Source organism: Chroicocephalus ridibundus, chromosome 1 (genome assembly GCF_963924245.1).
Source record: "Chroicocephalus ridibundus chromosome 1, bChrRid1.1, whole genome shotgun sequence".
Classification (NCBI taxonomy): Eukaryota; Metazoa; Chordata; class Aves; order Charadriiformes; family Laridae; genus Chroicocephalus; species Chroicocephalus ridibundus.
The window spans coordinates 187,549,672-187,572,243 of NC_086284.1; the positions used below are offsets into that span (position 1 = coordinate 187,549,672).

A 22,572-nucleotide genomic window follows, 5' to 3' on the forward strand; every position below is an offset into this window, starting at 1 on the left:
GCGGCGCTCGGCGGGGGCTCTGCTGTAGGGGGCAGCAGCGGGACAGCCGCTACCCGCCGCGGGGGCCCTGCAGCCGGGCCCGGGGCCGGCGGGGCCCGGAAGGCGCCGCGCTCCCTCCCGGCCGCTGAGTGGCGGCGGCGCGTCACGTGTGCGCGGCCGGGCCGGGCCGAGCCGAGCCGAGCCGAGCCGGGCCGGGCTGGGCTGAGGCGGGAGGCGGCGGCGGATTGCACGGCACTGCCCCGGGGCGAGGCGCGGAGCGGCGGTGCGACATGTCCCACCAGACCGGGATCCAAGGTACCTCCGCGGCGCTAACCGTCCTCCTTCGCCTCCGCGGTGCCCACCTGCCCCTCATGACAGCGCCTTTCCCCGCGGGTCGGGGCGCGAGGGGGGGCGGCCGTTGTAGCCGTTTAACGGCCCGTTCCCAGCGGAATTTTCTCCATTGCCAGGCTCTTTGTTGGCTGCTGGAGGAGCCCCTCTCTTTCCGCCGCGGGATGGCGGGGGGGGGGTCGAGCTGAGCGGAGGGGGGAAAAGTGCCGTTGGCATCGGCCCCGAGCGGCCGCCGCTCCGTGGGCTCCAGCCCGGAGCTTCACCCCCCGTCAGGCGGGGTTTGCCCGCACGGCGGAGCGGCGGGGAGCCCGCCTGAGGAAACTGTTCACGGCAGAAACCCGTAAATGGCGAGGGGGGCTGCCCCCCGCCCTGGCTCAGGTGACTTCCCCGGGCGCAGGTTGTCCTGCGGCGGCGGGGGGAGCGGTGAGGCGGGAGCCGGGGCTGGCGTGGGGGCAGGGGGGGGCCTCTCCGGGCACCTCCCGGCTTTTTGGAGGAGCTGTCGCCTGCCCGGGGTTTGGGATGGCTCGGGCAGCACGGGGGCTGCCGAGGGTCGCCGCCGGGCCCCTTGCGGAGGGAGCCCTGAGGTCCAGGAGCCCCGGTGTAGGGAGCCCACTAAAAATCCCATCGCTGGAAGCCACAAAAGGGAAAAGTGTGAGGGAACCTTTTCCCTCCCCCCCTATTTCTAGGCCTTGGTGGATGTGAGGAGCAATTAGAAAAAAGACAACGCATTGTTTCTCAGTATTACCAGGTCCCCCCGAATCACAGAATTGCTAAACAGGGATTATACCGCAGGATTATGGGGGGGGTCGGGTTTTACTGTCTCGGTTTCTGCAGTCTGCTTGTTTGGTGACTTGTACCGTGTACTTTGCCTGCTCTCCCATATTTATTGTTGAAGGTGACTTTTGTCCCAGCCACAGCAGCCCTTAACTGCTCCTCTGTTCCCTTTTTTGTCCATTGGCTGCATTTGGTCTGCACACTTTCTCCTCTCTTCTTTTCCTTCCCCTGCATGCCAGTCTTTGCTCTTTTTTGCTGCTTCTGGCTTTAAGTTCTTCAACCTTTCTCAGGCCAGAGGTGCATCTGGGATAGCTTTTTTCCCAGGCTGGGAAAAACTGTTATAGTGGCTCTTCATTTCCTTGTTCTCCCCCCTGGCAATGCTGGAGGGAGGAGCAGAAGAATATCCTGTTGCTTACCACAAGCAAGAAGAGCGGCTAAACCTCTTCTGCTGCTCTCCTTCGTGTCTTTGAGAATCTTTTGTCCTCTGAGGAGAGCTGTAGAGAGAGAACTCGGCAGCTTTCCTGCACAGATCCTGCCTTGGCAGGCACTAATCAGGGGTCTTGTTTGCAGCAAAGCATCCCTTGTTGTGCCGTTGCTGGCTTTAGCTACAAACAGGCTACTGTCACTCATAAACAATTGCAAGATTTGGCAGCATGGGCTGCTCTTTTCTGGAAACAGAAATGAAGTCATGGGGACAGTGATATGTACCAGGCAGTTGCTAAAAGGACTGGACTTTCAAACAGGCCAGTGCAGATAAATAGTGTAGGAAGTCACAGAATGCGTTGAGGTATAGGAAAATACACTAGAATATGTTCACAGTCTTCTAACTAATTTTAAAATAACATTCCCTCTAAAATATTTGTGAAATAAACCCAAATTTTAATTCTGTAGGTCTCCGCTATGCATAAAGTTTAAGTAGAAAATAATATCACTCTGTTGTGAATTTTAAAACCTTTATGAGAAAAAAAAGCATAGATCACTTGATAGTGATATGATTTCTCAAATGTCTTGTCTCAAAATGTTACTTCAGGAGCTGTCACCGTTTTGGTAATGGTGCAGGGACTGACGTATTTTGGGCTTGTTTTGGTGTGTAGGTTTGAAATGAGAGAATAAAGAACAAAAAGATAATAGAGAAGAAGAGGACAAAAAAGAGTCCTGGGGGAACTGAAAGGTCTGGAAAGTGGCACAGTGTTTGCGTGCTGAATGGAACAGTGAGGACTGGCAGAGACGATTAGAAAAGCTGGCAGCAAATTACAGTGAGAGTCTGCACTGGTTAGTGGGAAGATGCTAACTGGGATGAACCTGGGGTTTAACTGGTAACCCAATGCAGTTCAGCTTGTTTAATATCCCCTTTCCCTCCCATGCTGTTTTGGAATTTCAAAATAGGCCTGGGCATCACTTTGATGGGCATAAATTTAAAATGTTTTGAGTATGGGCAGTAATGTTGCTGGATACCATCTGACCATCTGTTCAGTTGGCCTCCACCTGGCTATAAATAATCCTTTTTATTTGTTTTCTGGTTTGATGTTTGTTTTGCTGGTACTATGCTGTAGGATTACTTAAAGGACCAGCTTGCAAGAAGTGTTCTTGAATAAATGCTGTACAACCCCCTGTCTACAGTATAATTAAATTGATTTGGACTCAATTATTTAGCAGAGCAGTTGAGATAAGAATGATCTTCACGTGACTCAAGCACAGTTCTTCAGTGTGCTTAGGGAAGTGAGTCTGTTGTGTTTGCGGTGTAGTGTCAATGTGAATTACGAACATCTTAAAATATTTTTAACTGCCTCTTTGTAAATTCAGTATAAAGCTATCCTGTTGCAATAGGTTGGGGTTTGAACAATGTCATCAAGATACATACAATAAGATAAGGTGATAAGAAAGATGAGCAATGAGTGTCAGCCTTCACTTGTACTCTTCAGAGAGGTGTCCTCAGGAAAGACCAGCACTTTTGCCAGACAAGCTCTAAAACTTTCCTGGCGACCATAAAGTTTCTGTCTGAAAGTTTGTACTAAGCCTGCAGACTTCATGAAGCTATTGTAATTTGAGGTGCATCATATTTTTATTGTGTTGCTGTGTTAACTCTGAAACCTGAGAGTGATGATATGATGTCATCTTTAATTTTCACAATGTTGAAAATCATATGGTATGCTAGAAAGCAGGGCTGTTCTGTAGTCTTGCCTGTCATATTTTTGTGGCGTGCTGGTGGCTGCAACAGTATACAGCATAGGGGGAACATCACTCCCGTGTTCCTTTTTCAGTCCAACTTTGAAGGGCCAGTTGTAAGCTTTTCCAGTGTTGTTCTTACCTTTGTGAATGTTCTTTGTCCTAGGGAAGTGAAATGTGCTAATTTGGCTACTTTTATTTTCTCTTTTTCAGCTAGTGGAAGTGTTAAAGATACCTTTGTTGGAGCAAGAAATGGACAATACAGGCTTTTAAAAATAGTCATTGACAATGGTTAGTCAATTTTTAATCTTTTTGTCTGAGTCTTTTAGATATTTTCTAGGTGGTTTAGTGACCTGCGTGTACAATTGTTTAAAAACCCAAAACTCTGCAAAACTTACTAAGGTCTTTCATATACAGAAGGTAAGATCGAAGTTTCAATGAGGCTAAGCTTGTCAGTACAATGCTACTGTGCTTTTGGATTTGAATTTTTCTTCTGAGTGTCATTTCATATTTTACCAAGAACTGCTGTGTATTTCATATGGATAATATAAATGAGCTTATTGTTACCTTCTTACTAAAGAAAGAGTAGAGGAAAAAAATTCCATACCTGTGTAGTATTTTGGCACTTTGGTTACTTTCATTAGAGAGATTCATACACAGCAGCTAGTAACTTTAGATGAAGTATAAATGTTATCTGCCTTTTATACTGGGATTAGCTGCACGTAGAAAGTCCTGTTAAAGCAGATGTTTAAGTATTAACCTGGCTACATAGAAAATATCTTTAAAAATCTGTAACTTTGTACAAATTTTCAAAGCTAAAACTGTTCCTTAAATCTCACGTGTATGTATGAATATAAAAGTACAAAATTTCTTGCAGAACTTGAGTTTGATCTTTGAACTTATTGGTAAGTGATCAATGCTGCAAACATTGCAAGATAGAAGGCATAAATACTTTTTGTTTTAACAGCAATGATGGTTGACTGTATAAGACACTTCATGGTTTAGTCCATCTTTTCAAGTACATCAAATGCCCACTTTGGGTTGTTTGCTCTGTCTAGAATTCATTCATTCACAATACACTGAAATACCTGTTAGCTGGAGGAAGGTCCGTTTATGTACATGTACATACACATACATGCTTTTATTGTTATGTAAATAACCTACTGTTGTCTTCTTTGTGCTTGCTTTTTTTAGGATGTTTTCTGACATTTTAATATTGCTTTCCTTAAGGAAGTAGCAATAGTAATATTATAGGCAGGTCACTGTGGTAAGGTCTCACTAGCACAAGGTAGGAAATGCTGATGTACCATTGAATTTATTTATTTTTTTACCATTAGGCAAGATAAAACAATATGGTTTTGTGTGTATGCTACTTTTTAATATGAAATGAAGCCTAGAAATAAGATAAAAATGGAAGACATTCCCCATTATTTTTCCTTTTTATGTTTATGTGTTTGTGTGTGTGTATATATGCCTTTTGACTCTGTAAAAGCAGAATCCAGACTTTGATACTGTTTGCTACAGTTCAAAAAGAAACCTCTAAAACTCCCAGAATACTGGTAGAGGGACAGATGCCTCATCTGTCTGCAGGAGCTTTCAGCAACTGCCCTTTGTCAACAGATAGTAGTCAAATTGAAACTCTGTTAACCTGAATTAATAAGAGGCTTGCTGCTGGGCAATAGAATTCCTCTGCTTTTATTTTTCTGCCTTAAATCCAAGTGAGTATAAAGCCACCTAGAGTTCAGAATTGGCAAGTACATCCTGAATACTCCGGTCTAGGTGAACGATTTCAGCTACTTAGCATGTAATTCAGAGAAGGGTCAAACACCCTCTCCCTGAGCTGTTCATGTTCTGTGACTGTGTCTTGCTCTGAAACTTTTGCTGTAGAGGCATTTGTATACTGTTGTACTTTTGTCTGAAGTTTTAGAAGTTAGGTCCTAGACTCTCAAAAGCTATTTTGTATATTAGCTACTATGATGGTCCTCAAACTGTTCTAGGGTCCCATTTAAACAAGGTGTTTCTGTTTTGATTGTGGAGACTAGTATTTCTTGGGAAGCTGATACATGTTTTGAAAGACACTTTCCTTTGGAAGCTGAGATGTGATTTATAAATAAAAGTCTTGTTGCTACAGCTGTTCACATAATTAAATCTCATCTGAAGTATTCTATACAGACTTAAGCCAATTATACATAATAAACAACTTCAGTCATTTAAAGAGACCATAGTTATGAAGCTGTATTAGAGAGGTTTATCTACTTACATAGTCAAGTTAGAGTCATTAGTGCAAGCATATTAATTCCAAACTCTTTTCACTGTATAACTGAGTTATTGACCCCTTACAATGAGTACAGTCGCTAATATGTTATAGCAAAAGCGTCAATAATTCTAAAATTCAAAAGCTTACTCTCATCTTTTTTCTACTTACGTATTCCAATTTGAAAATAAACTAACTGGCAGAAGACAGCTTTTATTTCCCTTCTATGTACATTATGCTAAAAACACTAACATCAGTCTTACCCTTCAGATCAAAGAACTTGATGACAACCAGCACGTTACTCCTCAACTATTTGTATTTGGGTTAAAGTAAGCTAGAATTTGAACATACACAGCTTTTGTAGGAATTCACCTGCTTTCACACTGAGTATTCTTGACTTTCGTTCTTGTCCATTATTGTGGACAATATTATGAAAGATGGAGTGTCTGATTAACTGTTTATTTATTGCAGTTGCTAATTTAAAAAAACAGTATTAACTGTATAGTTGCTAACCTGTGGCTTTGGTTCTTGATTATAGAGCAGCTTATTGTGGGATCCTCTAGGCGGCCAGTTGGATCATGGGAAAAGGATTATGATGCCTTTGTCCTTCCCCTTCTTGAAGACAAGCAACCATGTTATATATTATACAGATTAGATTCTCAGAATGCTCAAGGATATGAATGGATCTTCATTGCGTGGTCACCTGATCATTCTCCTGTAAGTAACAGTCATTGGAGGCTTCATGCTGTTAATGATTTTTCAACAGTGCCATTTAATCTGAATCCTAGATATGAAGGAAGGGGACTTGAGGAATGAAGCATTCCCCAACCTTCCCCTCACTTTCTCTCAAGAAAACTGGGAAAATGTCCTTCTTGAAGCTGATTGAGGAGCAATATCAGCGGGTCTAGGTGGAGTGCAGCTCATCCAATTTATTTCTAGCCTGACTGGAAGAGACAAGACAATGTTTTTGCCCTTTTTGTTTGTCTGTCAGTGTTTCATGAAAATTTACGGAAGAATATAGGACAGAAATCTCAATGGGTGTTATCATAGAGAGAAGGATTATAGTGTGAGCTCAAGCTGTTCATTCTGTTTGGCTTGCTGGCTGTCCAGCTGGCACTCGTGGATCTGTAATCTGCCACAGAATATACTGTTTCTTAGTCAATAGTTAGAGAACAGAGTGGGGAGCTGAGTTTAAAGTTAAGGATTTTTAGGGGAAACTAGGATGCTGTGTACGGGTTCTGGGAATGTGAGATAAGGGAAGACAGAAAGTAAAGCTATTCCCATATTCTTACTACTTTCACTAGCAGTTATGAAGTAGCAAGAGACCAAGAGTGGGAGTGCATAGAAGAGAAGAGGTGGAAAAGGTGAGGTATAGTGGTGAGGATGGCATGACGATGAAATAAGGTGGGAAGATGGGATTGTTCGGGGAGGAATAAGTGACTATGTTAGACACAAGTTGATAGGGAACAAACATCATTAGATCTGCCTGCAGAAAATTTCATTTTTCCTCTTTGTAGTTGAACCAAAACTATCTGGAGTCACTATCAAATAAAAAATAATGATGAGTTATTTGCAGTCTGCTCTTTCTGTACCTGTTGTATCCATTAGTACACAGACGAGTGACAAAAGATCTAAACAATTGTGGGTTTTCCCATTTAAAATTAGTAAAGATTATGTTGACATTTTTTTTACCATTTGAAAAAAAGCTCATGCTCTTACTTAAGCTGCAATTTAGTTTTGGAACTACTTTGATAATAATGCATAGTATCATGCCCTTGAGAATTTAATAGTGTGTGTGAGTGTCATGATCCAGAGTTTATTCTTTAGTAAGAATTACATCTTCAAAATGCAGTTTCAACACTTAAAATGTTTATTCCAGAAAGATGTTTGTTAGTGGACTTGGTACACCAATGTGCTGTATTGTCTGCGTACATCAAAATAAAAAAAGAACCCAAACCAAATCAGCACTGTTTTATGATATGCTAGGTTCGTCAAAAAATGTTGTATGCAGCAACGCGAGCAACACTTAAGAAAGAATTTGGAGGTGGTCATATTAAGGATGAAGTATTTGGAACTGTACAGGTATGTTTTTCTTCTTAAAGTCAGCACACAGACTTTAAATACTAAATACAGTAGCTGATGTTACTGGTATGAATTTGTGGTGTTTCTGCTCTTATTTGATTATAAGGAAAATAGAGTTAAAAGCTATGTGTATTATCCAAATGTTAAAATGTAATTGCTCTCATTTGAACAAGTAACTAAGTATAGTTAACACTTTCAGATGGAGCTGGTTCCGAAGGAAGGGGGGGGAGTTTGAGATTTGGGGAAGAATAGAGGGTATTGTAGTGGGGAAAAAACTGTGGAAGAGACATGGGCTGTTATGGTGGACAGAGAAGTCCCTAAGGACATGGGGCTAATAATTCTGCTGCTCACTGAGTAAATAATTTCTTATATTCAGCATTAACCTTCATTACCTAACAAACCTCTCTGGAGAGGCTGTATTCTAGAGAAGTAGATAACTGAGTTGCTAAGAGGGTTTACCGGTAGAGGTCGTTATTTTTTTCTTGCCCATTCAATCAACTAATCTCTCACCATCACTTGCACCAAACCATTAGCAGTCTATGCAATATGTAGAGTTTGGACTCTTTGAGTTTCAGGCTGCCCAGGGAGGTTGTGGAGTCCCCTTCTCTAGAGATTTTCAAGACCTGCCTGGATGCAGCCCTGAGGGATGTGCTTTAGGCAATCCTGCTCTAGCAAGGGAGTTGGATTAGATGATCTCTAGAGGTCCCTTCCAACTCTGAAGATTCCGTGATTCCGTAGGGCTAGGCACAAGTCTGAGCTTCCTTCTCAATTGTAAGGAAGGAGGATTGCATTTGCCTATTACTGTTATTTCAGAATGTGTTTGGCGTACTTAGAGGATGAAGTCAGTGTAACCCACTTTCTCCAAGATCGTTATGTTACAGCTTAATAGATCTTAAAATTGTTGGGTTTAGTGTCGTTATAAGCTGCTTAGTTGTAGCTGGCCTCTAATGTTCATCCGTGTGAAAATCACAGGTTCTTCAAAGTATTTAAGTTGCAAACCTCACTCAGAATCTTGATCATCAGCATCCAGTGCATTACTCTGTCTTTATTTTGTTAGACACGCGGATGATTTAATTGCAACCAGCTCTGTTATCCTGGTAGAACCTGGTTATGATCTCACCTGCGACTTCATGTGTATTAACCTCAATACCTCTGTGCTCCTGAAACAAGACATAATGCAACATTGGCACTGGAAATTGTATTTGGGAAGGTCTGTCTCTTTCAGAAAGGGAAAAGCTAAGAAGGAGCTTTCTCTTTGTCCTCATAACTTGAGTGTAAATCACATTCATACGATTGCATAAAGTCCTGCCCTTTTGTGAGTGATCACCTTAATTATAAAAGTACAACAGTATTTGCCTCTGGTATCAACTTCTCTGGAGAGGGCCAGAACTGACACAGAGTATTAAGGAATTTCCCAAAGTGATAATGAGAATTCATCATGTCTGTGATGTTCCATCCTAAACTATTTGCAGTATCATGTGCTTACTCCCTGTCCTAACACAGCATTTCTGTCTCCCATTTTTTATGTAGAAAACTACCAAAAAGCTACCAGTCTGAGCATGCAAATTTTATTAGAGAATAGATTTTAATATATTTTTTAATTTATTAGAATTGTGGCAATTTTGTGAGGTTTTGTCCAAGAAGACTTAATTACTTCATGCATGCGGTCTTCATTAATGCTAATTTTTGAATTAGCAAGGTAGTTAGGGACTGATTGCGGAAATGCTGCTTGCGATACAATTGGGTACAAGAGCAGCCAGTGGACCCTGCTGTACAGGAAAATGAGCTGAATTTGCAAATGCATCTACACTTGTAACCAATTCAAAAAAGACCATAACTGTATGAGAAGTAACTGCTTTTTTTATGCTGCATAGAGTATCTTTGAAGAAAACTTTTATTATCAAAAATGATCAATATTGATATTGTACTTTCAGGATGATGTTTCACTGAATGGATATAAAAAATATTTGATATCGCAGTCCTCCCCTGCACCTCTGACTGCAGCAGAAGAGGAACTTCGACAAATTAAGATTAACGAGGTACCTATAACGTCTTAGAGCATGGGTGGGAAACTAGGTGCAGAATTCCAAACGTATTGTAGGAAAAAGCCTTTCTAGGGTAAAAAAAGGCAGAACAGAAAATGGAAAGCTTCAGAAAGTTTGCATGAATAAAAATATAAATTTATCTCTCAGTGAGTTGAGTTTGTAGGATGATGATGGCTGGAGTTGAAGTGGCGTGATCTTGTTCAGTTTGCAAGGCCTACTGTCTGAGTCAGAGGCCCCGCAACCACAGAGTTTAATTGTTGCTGCTTTGGCCCTTAACATGCTTCTAGTGTCACTAGATGTGCTTCATTGTGAAGGGTGAGCGAGCACTGGCACAGCTTGCCCAGAGAAGTTGTGGAGTCTTCATCTTCAAGATACTCAAAAGCCATCTGGACGGAGACCTGGGCAACTCCCTCTAGGTGTCCCTGATTGAGCAGGGTGGTTGGACAAGATGACCTCTGGAGGTGCTTTCCAACCTCAACCATTCTGTGATTGCCTACATACATACACTTCCCATGGTGCAGAAATTGTAAAGCAAACACAAAATAGCAAATGTTGCAGTGAATTATTGCCAGGAGTATTTCAGCAGCCTTATCCCTAGAGGAAACACACTTAGCTTCCAGCACCAGTGCACGTGTCCTTAAGGCTGAGGAAGTGAATGGAATTCCAATAAAAATAAAATAGAAATCTAAAACAAGTAGCTAGTCCTTTTAGGAGACTGATTTGCTTTTGCTACAAATGCTTTATAGAAAAACCTCTAACAAATGCCTTTAAACAAATAATTTGATGATTGCCATCTAGCTATTGACTAAAAAGTTTAAGGATTCTTTTCTCACGTTTTCCCTTCACTTGGTCACTGTTTGTGTTCAGAGATGTATTAAAATAGGTCATGTGCTGATCTTACTAGTTCTTTAGGCTTGTATTTTACAGCCATGGTACATGTGTACATGGTACATGGTTTATTTCTGCAGCTGGATGTCAGCAAACCATCGTGTTAAATCCAGCTTGGTATCTTCTCTAATGTTCTCACTCTACCGTGACGTTGCTGCAATTTGGTTGTTTATTGACTTTTTTTTCTCAGTGGCGTCTTTTGTTATTTTCCATGTCTTAATTTTGATTAATGCAATGTAGAAATGCACTCATTATCAAACACCGCATTTCACTTGAACAGCTTTAAAAGAAAACCCACTAATGAATGTAAATCTTCTGTGGTATTGATGATCATTTCTGGCTATTAGTATTATCTCTTATGCACTACATACATTGTGTTTAACAGGTGATTCATGCAGACTAAAACCTTATGTGCTATTATGAAACTTCAGCAGCGATAGTTGTGTTTTTTAGAGATACATAAACTGTAGATTGCTGCCGGTTTGGCTTGCTTTGAAGCATCTTGTAATGCATGAACTTACGTTATTTCTGTCTTCGCTGTTTCCACCTTTATGAAGACTGGAATTAGCCTCAGAAAACTGAAAGCTTTCTGATTAAAAAAAAAAATAGTTTTCCATATGCATATTCTTTCCTAATTACCCTAAGAAATATTTTATTGGGTCAGATCAGAGGATCACCTAGTCTGCTGTCAAGTCCCTGAGTGAACAACAGCAGAAATCTAGGAAGGGTGTAAGAGCCAGGCAAGATGGCCATAATTCCCTCAAATACTCTTCTGTTGCCACAATGTTTGCAGGTAGGGATCTTCCTGAGCAAAAGATGATGCCTTACTATATAGTTGTTCTTAATGGGTTTTTTGTCCATCATGTAGTCTTGTCATTTTCTAAATCCACACAACGTTTTTGTTAGCCACGGATCCTCTGGCAGCATATTCCACAGCGTGACAAAATACTGTGTAAAAAGCCATCACCTGCTATCTGCTAGTTTATTCTGATATCCCTACAGATCGTGTGGGGAAGGCAGAGAAAAGTCATGAAGTGATTCCTCATTTTCCCCCTCCCCCTTTTACAAAGCCAATCGTATCCCAGAAAGCCAACCACATGCTGGGCTGCGTCAAAAGCAGCGTGGCCAGCAGGTTAAGGGAGGTGATTCTGTCCCTCTACTCTGCTCTGGTGAGACCCCACCTGGAATACTGCATCCAGCTCTGGAACCCTCAGCACAGGAAAGACATGGATGTGTTGTAACAAGTCGAGGGCCACAAAAATGACCGGAGGAATGGAATACCTTTCCTATGAGGACAGGCTGAGAGAATTGGGATTGTTCAGCCTGGAAAAAAGAAGGCTCCTTGTGGCCTTTCAATTCTTAAAGGGGATTAATTTTCAATAACAAAGATGGGGACAGACTTTTTAGCAGGGCCTGCTGCGATAGGACAAGGGTTAATAGTTTTAAACTCAAAGAGGGCAGATTCAGCCTAGATTTAAGGAAGAAATTTTTTTGTATGATGAGGGTGGTGAAACCCTGGACTAGGTTGCCCCAGGAGGTGGTAGATGCCCCATCCCTGCAACATTCAAGGTCAGGTTGGGCAGGGCTCTGAGCAACCTGATCTAGTTGAAGATGTCCCTGCTTATTGCAGGGGAAGTTGGACTAGATGACCTTTAAAGGTCCCTTCCAACCCAAACTATTCTATAATTCTATGTCCATGGACCTCTGTTGTATTCCTTATCAGGTACCTCTTCTGGGGTGAAGAGTCCTAATCTAAGTAGTTCTTCCTCCTAAATAAGGCACTCCCTTCTTCTGATCCTTTTGCTTTTCTCTGCAGTTTTTCCAGTTCTGCTATGTAATTTATGAGATGGAGGGATGGGGAAGCCAGAACTGCATGTGGTATTCAAGATGCAGGCATGTTACTGGTATCTACAGTGCGTAATGATGTGTTCTCTTCTCTACTCTTTTTCTAACAATTCATAACATTTCATATGTGGGTGGGGAGTGTTGGGGTTTTTTGGTTTTGTTTGGGTTTTGTTTTTTTTGGTGAAGACTGGCCACTGGGCTTATATTTTTGGATATATTCAGTGCCACCTGCAAGGTCCTCCTAAATGGTAGAAGCTAGCTTAACTCCCATCACCACATGGGTAGAAGAATTTTTTTCCTCTTGCGTATGTTACTTTACATTTATTCATAGGAAATTTCATCTGTCGTTTTATCCACCACTCCACTCAGCAGCCATCACTAACAATTGTGAATTGAAATATTTTTTGACTCAGGTGTTTTTGTTTTGCTTTAACGGTCTGAAATATGTTGCAGTATGGACAAGTAGATTTTGTTCGTTTTCTTAGATCTGGAGTTACGTTGGGTTATTCTCTTCCCTTGCCTCTCATTTCCTTACCACGCTTCACAGCTTGGTTTTATGTTTGGGTTTTTTAATACTGGTATTTTAATATGGTTTATACACTATGGTATTTTATTATGGTTTCTTATTTTTGTGATGCTTATTTTTATGTTTACTAATCGGGCTTTTATGCAGATATATTTTGCAAATGTTTTTTATCTAACCTTCTTCATAAATTTGTCAATCTTTATACGTAAGTAAACTCTTCCACCTGCTTTTTCCTCCTCTTTCCTTGTTGCCGACAAGCTGTTCGTTAAAATGTGGAGTATAATTTAGTGTTTCCCCGAGTATCTTTGTTTTTTATTTTTTTAATCAGTTTGTTTCCTGTTTCATTAGCATGCCTTTTTAATTAAAGCTGAATATCTTCTAGTTGATAGATCTAAGACCCATGCTTTCCATTTTGTACACTTTTCTGACTTTTGCTGTTTCATCACCAATGTTAAATGTATTTCTGAAATTTGTGAAATTATAACAGGAAGTCAATATATTCAAAAGCTAATACTTAGACAATAAGTTCAGACTTGGGAAAACTGGAGGCCAGAACTCATTTTGAGAGAAAATTCATGAATGCTAAGATAAACATAAATTCTTTTAAAATGGCATTAAAATAACTGTTCTTTTCTCTCAAATAATTTGCGACTAACATAACTGGATTATGAACAATTGTCTAGCTTGCAGTGACCCTGGATTTTTTTACTTTGTGTTAGACTTTCTAGAAGTCAAGATTTTGGTTTGTTTGCTTTCTTTTTGGTATAGGCTTTTGGGGGGAGAGTGTTGAAGCAGGAGGGAGTGAAGTTGCTTTGCTTTTCCTTCAAGAAGATCTGTTTTTGTTAGAATTTCTCTTTTCCTCCAAAAATTTTGACTCCCTAGAAATGGCATTTGTATATTTTGATCTAAAATTTTTCAAGATACAACAAAGTTTATAAGCAATATTGTCAGTTCAAAAGTATAATGCAGCATATGAAAATCAAGCTCTTTCCTCCTGGCTTATTGTATCTTTATACCAGAATTTAACTTAGAGCTTCTTCACTGACATTTGAGCCAGTTTTCCCTCTGATGATTCTGTTGGCTCTGCAAAGCTAGCTGTTTCAAAGATATGAAACTGTTTTCAGGTAAGCGTGAGAATGTGACCTGTAAATTAAAAAATGCAAATCTGTTGTATCTGGGGATGATGTTTAGGGTAGTTTATTCTTGGAATAGCTCCTGCTGACTCTGTGTGTAACCACATGAAATGCGTTGTCAGTTATTGTATGAAACCAAACGGATGCTTGCAAAGGTTTCTGTTTACATCTTCTCTGTTGACTTGTGTTCCAGGTACAGACGGACGTTGGTGTAGATACCAAGCATCAAACATTGCAAGGAGTAGCATTCCCCATTGCAAAAGAAGCTATTCAGGCTTTGGAGAAATTGAAAAATAAGAAACTGAATTATGTACAACTGGCAAGTATAAAATACTTCAACTATTTTTTAATAGTGAGTATAAAATACATTACCCGCACATTAAACAATGTGCGCAGATGACGTACATTGATAAATTACTATCCTGTATTAGATTAATTAAATATTTTTTTCATCCTGTCGTGTTCTCTGGTTTGCTTTCTGTGTATTAACTATATTCAGGTTTGCTTTGTTAACAGCAAATTGATATGAAAAATGAAACTATTATTTTGGCCAACACGCTTCATACTGAACTTAAGGACTTGCCAAAAAGAATTCCAAAGGATGCTGCGCGTTACCACTTTTTCCTGTATAAGCATGCCCATGAAGGAGACTATTTGGAATCCATAGGTATGAGAAAATTCCCCAATATGAAATTTAATTGGCTTGTTTCAAGTAATTTAGTAATTTGAGGCAGAGAGAAAGATGTGTCATAAAAGTAAATTGTCTGTCAGCATGATCATGAATTTCAGAGTCATTTGATTGTGAAACTGACTTCTGTAGAGTCCTTATGTTTAGAAAGTAGTGAGCTATCCCTTTTGATTATGAACACCCATAAATCAGTTGTCATGTGAAAACATAAAGATACTGGCCGTTCTGTCATGCCCCATTGGAAATGAAACACTGCTGAAGCAAAAAAGATCCAGAACGGTGTTACATTTTTCCCTTTCAGACTGCATAGTTGATTTGCAACGTCTCTCTGCTGTAAATGATTTTATGAAACAGGTTTTGATGGGAGTATAGTTATGGTCTGGTTTGTGGTTTTTTCCTGCAGTTTTCATCTACTCTATGCCAGGATATACCTGTAGTATACGAGAACGAATGCTCTACTCTAGTTGCAAAAGTCCGCTGTTAGAAATTGTAGAAAGACAGCTGTGGATGCAGATAATTAGAAAGGTAAGTACACTGGGTATACTGATATTTTCTCCATCCCTCTGTTCCATTCTTAATGTCTAACTAGAACTGTCTCTGCCACCGCCTACTCTAAACAATGAAAAGTGTTGTGTAACTATTAAAGTTTGTCCTAAACAAGAAATACTTCTTGATAAAGCTCCAGATACAAAGTCAAGTCATAGAAGCTTTTCTCTAGATCATAATTTCTGCATTTTCATAGCTTTAACAAATTTATCCTTGTGCATCAAGGGCATGTTTTGAGAATACTTTGAAGGACTATTTAGAACTAACAAGGCCTGCCGTATTTTGGACCACAACACGTTGCTGTTGTTGAACACTAAATTCCTTTAAAGCAAAGGTTATCTAGGGATTTTCAAAATAATTTCAAGCTGCAGTTCTGGAACTTAAAACTGGTATTTTAGGAGTCCTTGATGGGGCAAACAAAGATTTGCAAGTAAGCTGATCTTTTCACATTGTGTAGATTTTACTACTATGGAATTAGTTGCTTCTCACTTCCAGAGCAGAGACCACCGGAATGGTCCATTTATGGAATACATGACTTGTGGTTACATTCTTAACACTTGTGCTGCATATTTAGAAAATATTTGAAGCTTGGTTTCTGTGGGGATTATCTAAATCTATCTAAGTCTATCTAAAAAAATAGCAGAGTTAATACTAACCATTTTAACCAAGGTGACATGAATTAAGTAGATTATCACTACGTGTTTTTATATGCAATCATTTCTCAGAAATTTCCTTTCAACAAGAAAATAAATGCACCATGTGACTCCTGAAATTCCCATAGACGTATTTCTGAAGGATGGACTTGTAACAGCAATACCGTGGCTGACAAGCCCATCAAGTGCTATGGTTTGGCAGGCCATGAAGTGTCGAGCGCTCAGCAGAGCAGGGCCAAGGCATTTCTCTGAATTCTAAATTCCTGCAATTCGAAAGAGTGGGGTTTGGCTGGAGAACAGTATTTTCTTTCCATTCAGGTTTATATGCTTAAATTTGAAAAACCAAAACAACCTCCCCTTTTGTTCATTAAACTTATTTTAGCTTTTCCCTGGCTTGAGTACTTGCTGAGTTGCAGTAGCCAGCTAATCATGTAAGCTGTTTGTACTCCTCCCCTTCTATCCCAAGAGACAAAAATATGTAGGCACATTGCTTTTGCAGTTAGTGTTAAAAGCACGTTTTAGTGAAAAATTTTAATTCTTAAAATGTGGAGATTACATTGGGACAATGAAAAGTTTTTTATTTTAGAAGGGAGAATAAAGAATGGACATTGTAGTTCTGAAAGATCGGCACGCTGCTTTCTTATCTTTTATTGAGGAATACTTTATAGATGACTAAATATGCCCTTGTTTCCGCATGGAATGTGCACTCCTAGTTAGTATTAATATGTACCCTGTGCTAAAGCTTGGGACAGAGGAAGTTTCTTGGCATATGTACTGTGTAGTTGTGCTTATATTTCAGGAAAAATAATTAAGTCAAATCACACTTAATACCGGTAAGAGTATAGTGGATTCTCAGAAAAACTGTCCAAGATTGCTCAGGGCATTAGGCACAAGATGGAGAACGTTTCATGCCAGACTCTGAACATCACTGCACATCTGGTTTTAATACAGTATTTAGAACTTCAGCAAAATTTTGAAATGTTTTTAAATACGTCTTTAAGATGAATATGATGAATGTTGGCTTTTTTTCCCAGATTGAAATAGATAATGGTGATGAGTTAACTGCTGACTTTCTTTATGAAGAGGTTCATCCAAAACAACATGCTCACAAACAAAGTTTTGCTAAACCGAAAGGTCCTGCGGGGAAGAGGGGAATACGAAGACTGATTAGAGGTCCAGCAGAGACTGAAACACCGAGTGATTAGAAACTGTTGTTTGCATTTGTTATAAAGTATTACAGTAAGAAATTAAATTCTGGCTTTTGGTGATGAACTGAAATCATTCCATTCATAGATGCTAGGGAAAAAAAAAAGGCTCTTTTTACTCTTCTGTCTTCTGACCTCAACACTTTTTATATTGTTACATGATTATATTTGTTGACCGTGTTTTATAACATGTGGAAGAGCTAATTATTGTAAAGCTAAAAGAGGAAGACTAAGCTAGTACCCCTTTATTTTAAATTAGAATCCATTATTTAATAGCTGTACATGTGATCATAAACTTTGCAGACATAAGACTGTGGCCCGTGTATTTTGTGGGTAAGTTGCAGCTCTGTACCTAGAGAACAGACCTGTCGTCTTAGGAGTAGCCTGTTGAAACCCGTGAGACTTTCCACGTGAGAAGAGCTGAAGGACTATACAGCATTGTCTCAGATAAATCCTTAGTTTTCCTTGTAGCTCTTATGGACAATAGTACTATAGAAGTTTTTGCCATGGTGCATTGTTGGGTTTTGTTGTTGTTTGGTTTGGTTTTGTTTGGGGTTTTGTTTTTTTTTTTGTAATAGAAAAGATAAACTCAAATCCGTTATCCATCAATTAATGCAAGTGTTCAGGAACAGCTGGATATTTTCCCATGCAAAAGCATGCTCATTTCAAATTTATAACTAATTTCATGGAATTATCTTTTAAAGAAATATGACATAAAACCACTAAAGCTTTTCCAGACTTCTATACCACTCATCCGCCTTACATATTAAGTACTGAATGACCAAGTAAAAGGTGATTAAAAGTGCATGAGTTAGTATACTCAGTAGATTATGGAGCTGCTTTTGAAGCAATATGCTTAAAGTTTCTAATAAATAATTGATTATCTATGCACTTGGATCTAAAACTGTGTAAGTTCAGTAAAAATGGAAATAGACTTGCTTCATAATGGTGAGTTATTCTTGAGATTCTAGTGTGTTAGCAGTATCAACTGCAGTTTTAACTTTCAAAGTATTTTGAAAATGACTTTTCCTGAACGTTTGAACTTTAATAGTAACTTAAATCTGTAACAAAATCCAACTAGGTCTTGAATAACTGCTGGCAGCACCTGGTTAGGATTTTTTCTTTTTTTTTTTTTTTTCTTTTTTCCCCTCCCTCTTCCCTTCTCCAAAATACTAAAATCACCCAGAATAGTCTAAACTTGATTGAACCATGAGTAATGTGTTTAATAGGAAGAAGAAAATTAGATTATTTTAATAAGTGGATTAAAAAAGCATTAGATGTGGAAATCAAGTATTGGATGACCGTAAATATTTAAAATTGTGTAATGAGGCAAATACTAGCGGAGAGATTATATTCCCCAGTGGGGACTTGCTTTTTAGTGTCTTGTATATGAGCTTTGTGTTCTTTGAAATTTTTTTTTTTAAAGCTACATGGGAGTTGGCAAGTCTTGGTTCACAGCGTATTATCATAGATGCTGGGTGTACACATTATAGAGCTGAATCACGTGTTTACCTGGTGGAAGACAGATTTTAACCTAGTTTTGTAGGGAAATAATGCTTTGACACTACTTAGCTCCTGATAAAATTTGTTTTATCTTCTATATTTTTTTGTTTGGAGATACTAGCTTGTTATTGACGTCTGGGATTGCACTACATAATGTGAAGATTGGAATAGTTTTGGGTTTACTGTGGTTTTTTCTACGCTGTAGAAATTTGACACCTCACCTTTTTTCATTTAATCTGATACACTACATCACTCCAATTCAATAGCTCTTGATCCTCAGCTAATCTGCTTGCCCTTAGCTACTGTGTTCTTTTTCTGCCTCTTGCCTTCTCCCTCTAGGGCAAGGAGCTGCCCTTTGGAGTGTTTCGTTTATGAAGTACCTGTCAGGCAAATGTCATTGTGTTTTTAAACATGATTAATGTGTGCACAGCTCATTGTTCACCGTAATTAAATGTATTTTTAGTTGAACTCAATCTTTTCAGCACACCCACTTCACTTTGGTTTGGTTTTTGGTTTGTTTGTTTGTTTGTTTGTTTTGTTTTGTTTTTTAAAGGGAAACCTTTGAATGTAGCAGTTAAAAATTACTGCTGGAGGGTTTTTTGTTTGAATTTAGTATTCCTGCCCACGCGTCAGCCATACCGAGAGTGCACATACATTTTTACGCTTATTTGAGCCAGTAAAGAAGTTCAGCTTTTTGATACCAAATGTTTTAAATAATGAAGAGTTTGACCTGTTACGGTTATGTGCATGTTGTGTTTTGTTTCGTGTTTTTTTTTTTTTTCCCTAATCCTGACCTAGGCAGATGAGGATAGGAGGTAGAAAGCTTAATCTGGAGGATGCTGAGAGCTGGTTAAGTGATTATGTGAGGGTCTTTATAATGAGCTGCTTTAGAGTTTGGCCCAAACCAGGCATTGTAAATTCTCTTCCTTCAAAATATTCTATGTGGGTGTACAAACCCCCGACCAGCCAGCAGAAAGTCATGTCCTGAGCTTATTTCCCCCTCGCCTTTCCCCGAGGAGATAACCGTGTGAAGTCTTGCGCTGCCGACTGCCCCTCCAGGCCTCTCGTAGCTGTTCTCCTGACATAGCAATAAGAAGCATCTGATGTTTTTGGAAAATCTGTCACGTTTACATCTGCGTAGTTGCCTCACATAACACTACTGCTGTTAATGAATGTTCAGAGCCAGCACAAAATGAGGGCATTAATGAAAGTTATTCCTTAACTGTCTCTGGTCATTTAATAATTGAAAGTGTCCGTTCAAATTATTGTTGGCCTTCATAAAGCCCAAAAGCAATGCAGCTGCTTGCACTTAACTCACAAGCTATTAAATAGTTAATTAAAATGACAGGTAATTATTTTTGAAATGTTTCTGTTGCAAGGTAGGAAGTATTTGATCTTTTAAAACACTCCTATCAGAGGTTTGTAAAACTAATCAAGGTAATAATTGCTCTATTACTTGGATAAACACATTGATAAAGGAAACTTTGGATTTACGGTGTCTATATATTCAATGAAAACCACCTTCAGATGCTAAAATTAACTAAGTTTACCTTATCTATTTTGTAATTTACTTTATAAATAAAGATTGATGCTTTAGTTTGGTGGTGTCCGAATCATTTCCTAATCTCTTTAACAAAGATCTGTATTCTAACCTGACGGTCTGTAACGGGCAGTTCCTGCGGGACTGGAAAGCAGCACAGAAGTGATTGCAGGGTGCAAGGAGGGAGATGGGCAGAAACAGAATTCCTGGCTTTTGCGATTGGAGAAAAATCATTATGTTAGAAACAGCTACTTTCCTTTTGCCTTACGGAAGCAGCACAGAGGCCTCCGCAGCATGATCCAAGTGTGTTCATCTCTCGAGGTTTTTATGCTTGCAATAATAAGCCCCTTCAAAAAGTTTTAATATGTTGAAGTAGTTGATGAGTAATTTAACAGTTCTATCTGTTGTTATTTGCTCAGCATGAGGTAGTATAATTAAACTGCTCAAGTGATGTTGTTCCATTAATGGTTTTTTGTTTAAACTCAAAGTAGGTTGCATGAAGTCTTCCTACTGACTCAAAGTCAAGCTGAAAAGAACATTTAGCGGTTTGGCTTTTCTTTTAAATGTCCTGCCAACGCACGTCCACAGGGAAATCAGCGATACGGCAATTTTGCAGTTGAGAGAAGGAAATTTGAAGATGTGTTGAACTAGGATTTAAGAGAATAATTTTAATGCTAAATGCTGTACAGGAAGACGCTATTCCTGTAAGAGGAGGGGATAGGCTAGGCCTCTATGTGACCATGAATAGCAGAACCAGTTTTATTTGTCTTTTGGTCAGTGGGTGTTAAAAAAAACTCTCATTGCACCAGCTATAAAGATGAGGCTTCCCATTTCAATCATATTAAGTACTATGGCTGGTGAAAGGTGTGTTGGCTCAAAAGGCAACTGTACGAACTGATTACACCTAATGACCTCCTCCCATCCTGTTCAAAGTTAATGAGCTGCAAACTGCATAAAGCCATCACATTCCAGTGCAGTATCTCCACATACGTGTCCTGTTGTTGCACTCTGTCCTCAGCAGCCACTAATGGCTCATGTCCTGGCCCTGGGGCTGCGCAGACACATCTGCTCTGACCCACAGCAGCCGTTCTGTTACCTCCTGATGCATCCAAGGGGAGAACTGTTGCCCTTCATAAGAGATTTCCTTAACAGCAATTTTCTTTGGCTCATTAGCATTTGCTTTTATCCTGCTGCTTCTTTCTAGTCTTAGTTGGAATTGTAATAAATCACTCTTGCTGGTTTTTGTTCATACTTCTTTCTGGAGGTGAGTAAATTGCTTTATGTTACAGTTCTTGAGACCCTTAACGTGCAAAAGGTTGGCTCTTTCACTGAGTGATATGAGGATAGCGATCCTCAGATGCCCTTCATGGCACCTTCCCCACCAAGACAGGACGTAGGCTGGCCATCTTAGCCCTCTATCCTGAGAACATCTCCCATTCCCAGCGCTCTTCACCCACCAGGAATGGGTACCAGGCTTACTCTCACCACCAGTTCTATGGAACTAGATAATCCCTTTACTCACAGAGAACGGGATGACTATGAGCCAACAATGTACCCTTGTGGCCAAGGCCAATGGCATCCTGGGGTACATCAAGAGGAGTGTGGCCAGCAGGTCGAGGGAGGTCATCCTCCCCCTCTGCCTTGGTGAGGCTGCACCTGGAGTACTGTGTCCAGTTCTGGGCTCCCCGGTTCAAGAGGGACAGGGAACTGCTGGAGAGGGTGCAGCAGAGGGCTACAAAGATGATGAGGGGACTGGAACACCTCTCTTATGAGGAAAGACTGAGGGATTTGGGTCTCTTCAGTCTGGAAAAAAGACAGCTGAGTGGGGACCTTATCAACACTTATAAATACTTAAAGGGTGGGTGTCAGGAGGATGGGGCCAGGCTCTTTTCAGTGGTGCCCGGCGACAGGACAAGAGGTAACGGGCACAGACTTGAGCATAGGAAGTTCCACCTAAACATGAGGAGGAACTTCTTTACTTTGAGGGTGGCAGAGCACTGGCACAGGCTGCCCAGAGAGGTGGTGGAGTCTCCACCTCCAGAGACATTCAAAACCCGCCTGGACACGTTCCTGTGCAACCTGCTCTAGGTGACCCTGCTCTGGCAGGGGGTCGGACTAGATGATCTCCAGAGGTCCCTTCCAACCCCTGCCATTCTGTGACTCTGTGTGAAAGCCTTACTGTAGTAATTAATCCAAAGAAGTATGGATCCTAGGCTAGTTTAATGTTTTTGCAGGGAATAAACGAACCAGAAGTCAGCTACTCTTAGCCCCTGTTAGTGTCTGTAGGTGCTGACTTTACTGTATTAAGACCTCGGAAAAAATCTTGGGGCAGGGGGAGGGGGAAGGGGATTTGGGTGCTTTCAAGGGCCTGGTCTGAACTAGAAATTGCAGGCGAGC

At 40.2% G+C, this 22,572-nt stretch overlaps 1 protein-coding gene across 1 annotated transcript; it reads left to right on the forward strand.

The window, feature by feature from the left end:
• The first annotated feature begins 95 nt into the window (after positions 1–95).
• On the forward strand, positions 96–20,231 carry TWF1 (twinfilin actin binding protein 1). Its single transcript, XM_063323111.1, has 9 exons — positions 96–294; positions 3,481–3,558; positions 6,060–6,238; positions 7,508–7,603; positions 9,538–9,642; positions 14,234–14,359; positions 14,557–14,707; positions 15,132–15,253; positions 16,962–20,231. The coding sequence occupies exons 1-9, from the start codon at positions 270–272 to the stop codon at positions 17,130–17,132; spliced, it is 1,053 nt and encodes a 350-aa protein (XP_063179181.1). The 5' UTR covers positions 96–269; the 3' UTR covers positions 17,133–20,231.
• The last annotated feature ends 2,341 nt before the right edge of the window (positions 20,232–22,572 follow it).

Bases quoted from the DNA above. Each gene is read 5' to 3' on its own strand.
- TWF1 (XM_063323111.1), top strand. From the start codon at position 270: ATGTCCCACCAGACCGGGATCCAAG. The intron at 14,360-14,556 runs GCAAGTATAAAA...CTTTGTTAACAG, and splicing joins AACTGAATTATGTACAACTG to CAAATTGATATGAAAAATGA. The intron at 14,708-15,131 runs GTATGAGAAAAT...TTTTTCCTGCAG, and splicing joins AGACTATTTGGAATCCATAG to TTTTCATCTACTCTATGCCA.